The sequence below is a fragment of the Anarrhichthys ocellatus genome, unplaced genomic scaffold (genome assembly GCF_004355925.1).
Source record: "Anarrhichthys ocellatus isolate YVR2014 unplaced genomic scaffold, GSC_Weel_1.0 scaffold2413, whole genome shotgun sequence".
Classification (NCBI taxonomy): Eukaryota; Metazoa; Chordata; class Actinopteri; order Perciformes; family Anarhichadidae; genus Anarrhichthys; species Anarrhichthys ocellatus.
Window position 1 is genome coordinate 1,636 of NW_022282387.1, and position 3,248 is coordinate 4,883.

The following is a 3,248-nucleotide window of genomic DNA, read 5'->3' on the forward strand; positions in this document are numbered from 1 at the left end:
TACAGCTGTGTTTTACGAGACATTCATTATGTGTTTATGCAGCAGCCTCATAAATATGAAAAATAAACATTAATACCAACTACATTATAGTCAGTATACAAACATGTATTAAATGTTTGTATACAAATGCTAAACAGTGATGCCAAACGATTCTGCAAACATTAGACACAATAACGTTTTTTTTAACAATGTCAGCAATAAATGTTTATTCATGTTGCATTAAATTAATAAATTCTATTAAATCTAAACAATGGGCAGTCTAAACACGTTGGCTCTAATGAATAGTTTCACATTTTGTGAAATACACTTCCTCACTGAGAGTACACTAAACATCAAGCTGGTTAGCTTAGCTTAGCATAAAGACAAAGCTCCTCTAAAGATCACAGATGAACAAGTTGACATATGTGAAGGTTTAATCTGCACAAAAACTGAATAAAATTTTCCTCTTGTTAACATTAAAGAACAAAAGTTCAGACAGTTGTGTGTGTGTGTGTGCATGTTTGTGCGTGAGTGTGTATTTGTGTGTGTATGTATGTGTGTTTGTGTGTGAGTGTATGTGTGTATTTATGTGTGTGCATGTGTGAGTGTGTGTGTGTGTGTCATGTAAATGAACAGCGGTGTCACCAGCAGTGACTTCCTAATAATCAGACTTCCTCCGTCTCGCTGTGAAGAAGGAAGTCAAATATTTGTTCCCATCAGAGATTCACACAGACAGGCGAGTACTTCAGGTAACTCTCTCTACTTCTACTGTAGTATTTTATATGTGTTGTATGTATACTGTAATATTTTATGTGAGTTTGTACCTTTGTGTTAACTGAGTCTGTTCATCTGATGTGGTATTTATATATTTCATTTAAGTAAAAGTATGAATACAACAATGTAAAAATACTCACGTACAAGTCTAGCATCAAATACTCCTTAAGTAAAAGTACATAAATATTACCAGCTTCATGTAGCTACTTACAGTATCAGTAGAAGGTGATATATGTATTTTGAATGTTCTTTTCTTTGCTGACGATGTGATATTATTTATGTCGTATCGACTCGTTTCATATTTGATTGTTCAGCAGAATTTAGTAAATAAAAAAAAAAAATGTAACTTTCAGTCCTTTAGAGAATGAACAGATCCGAGAGGTCACGACAGGTAACAAAGGAACAATAACAACACTTTCTCATTTCCTTGATTTTGAGCGTCCTCGTCTCCTCGTGCTCAATTCCTGAACTAAATCTCGAGGATCTAGGAGGTTTGCAGGAGAAGCAATAAGCAAAGGAAACACCGGTGTGTCCTTTGTCTAATTAAAGCAAATGTGTAGAAGCAGCTCCAGTTCATTAAGTTAAAGTTCTTTATTTGTGCATTTATATATTTTTATATACAGTATAAATAACAATTCTAGTGAAACAGCCGTCTTAGGCTCTCTCCAACAATACTACCACAAAATATATAATAAAATATACTAATATAAAATATAATAAAATATACTAATATAAAATATTATAATAAAATATAATATACTGTGAAATAATCTAATATGAAATAATACTATAATATGATATAATACAATATAAAATAACACAACAAAATAAAATATACCATAATATAATAAAGCATAATGTAATATAATAAAATATACTGTAGTCTAATGATGTGTTTTGTTGTTGTTGCATATATTTAAGGAGGCGGTGTTTGTACAATAATTCACTTATTTAATTGAAACTAATGTTCAGACCAGCTGTGGAGTGGTTGATCGCGTGAGCACATGCCAGGTGTTCCTCTGGTTACCTGCTCACAGGTTCATCAGACATCCTGTTGAGTTTTCCTCTGCTGCTGTCATCTCTCACTTCCCATTCAGCTCCGATCGGTTCCTTTATGCAGACGGATGATGTTTGAACCAATATTCTAATCCGTTTGTGTTCAACTCTTTCAGACCATTTAGAACCATGAGAGACCTCGGAGCGTCCTCACAATCCAACCTGACCAACGGCAGCTCGTCTCACTGCGACCAGGTGGACTCATCGGCCCACGTCTTCTTCCTGCTGGTCTACACGCTGGTGTTTCTGGTGAGTCTCCTTCTCCGTATATATAATAATAGTAATAGTAATAATAATAATACATCCTGACTTTAGATAGAATGCCGTACCCGTCTCTGTTCCTCTACAGGTGGGTTTGCTCCTCAACGGTTTCACCCTGAAGGTTTACTTCTGCCGCGCTCAGCAGGCGTCCAGCAGCGTGACGGTCTACCTGAAGAACCTGGCGGCCGCCGACTTCCTGATCAGCCTCTGTCTGCCGATCCGGATCACCAACTACGCCAGCGACTCCGTCTCCGTCCGCCGGGTCTACTGCAGCTTCGGCGCCTCCGCCTTCTACCTGAACATGTACGCCAGCATCCTGTTCATGGGCTACATCGCAGCCAACAGGTGATATGTTCCGCTAAATATGAATCTACAGCCAGCAGCTTGTTAGCTTAGCTTAGCATAGAAAGAAGACACACTTCATCTCCTGTAAATGTGCACGTGAGACCTTTTTTAAAATCATCATTTGCATGCAGTGCGTGAGCAGAGCGGTGAAAACCCCTTTTCATTATCTCACCGTCATGACTTCAGCTTCATGTCTCACTGTCACCGTTATCTGTTTGAACTACAGGAGAAGAAGAAATGCATTTGATTACATGCTAATTTAAGATTCCTCAAAACAACCATCTGATGTATGATACGTGTGTGTTGTTGGACGTTTATGTAAAGCAGCCGAGCACCATGCTGACACACACACAACAATACGCACCGATCACTGTTTACCTGTTACATGCAAAGCGCTCACATAGTATTCATATTAGTATTAACCAGTGGTGTATAAAGTACAACATGTACCTCTGAGTAGTGGTGTATAAAGTACCCAAAAGCCATACTTGAGTAAAAGTAAAGATACCTTACTGGAAAACTACTCCAGTAAAAGTAAAAGTCACCTATTAGAATACTACTTGAGTAAAAGTCTTAAAGTATCTGATATTTATTGTACTTAAGTACCAAAAGTAATTTTCTGATATTAAATGTACTTAAGTATTGAAAGTAAAAGTACAAGTAAATGCTGTTAATAAAAAAGCAAAGGGTCAGAATTTTGAGAATTATGAAGTTTATTATTTTAAGTGCTGTGGCACCATGACCAAGGACATGGAGCTGTGTTGAACATAATTGTGTTGGCTGTGATCCATCCAGGAGCAACAATGTTCAACATAATATATTGTACATAAGTA

General features: G+C 36.9%; 1 protein-coding gene across 1 annotated transcript; it reads left to right on the plus strand.

Annotated features, from left to right (window-relative positions):
- The first annotated feature begins 539 nt into the window (after nt 1–539).
- LOC116378327 (lysophosphatidic acid receptor 6-like) lies at nt 540–2,898 on the plus strand. Its single transcript, XM_031840178.1, has 3 exons — nt 540–728; nt 1,926–2,058; nt 2,159–2,898. The coding sequence occupies exons 2-3, from the start codon at nt 1,939–1,941 to the stop codon at nt 2,417–2,419; spliced, it is 381 nt and encodes a 126-aa protein (XP_031696038.1). The 5' UTR covers nt 540–728; nt 1,926–1,938; the 3' UTR covers nt 2,420–2,898.
- Nucleotides 2,899–3,248: the final 350 nt, after the last annotated feature.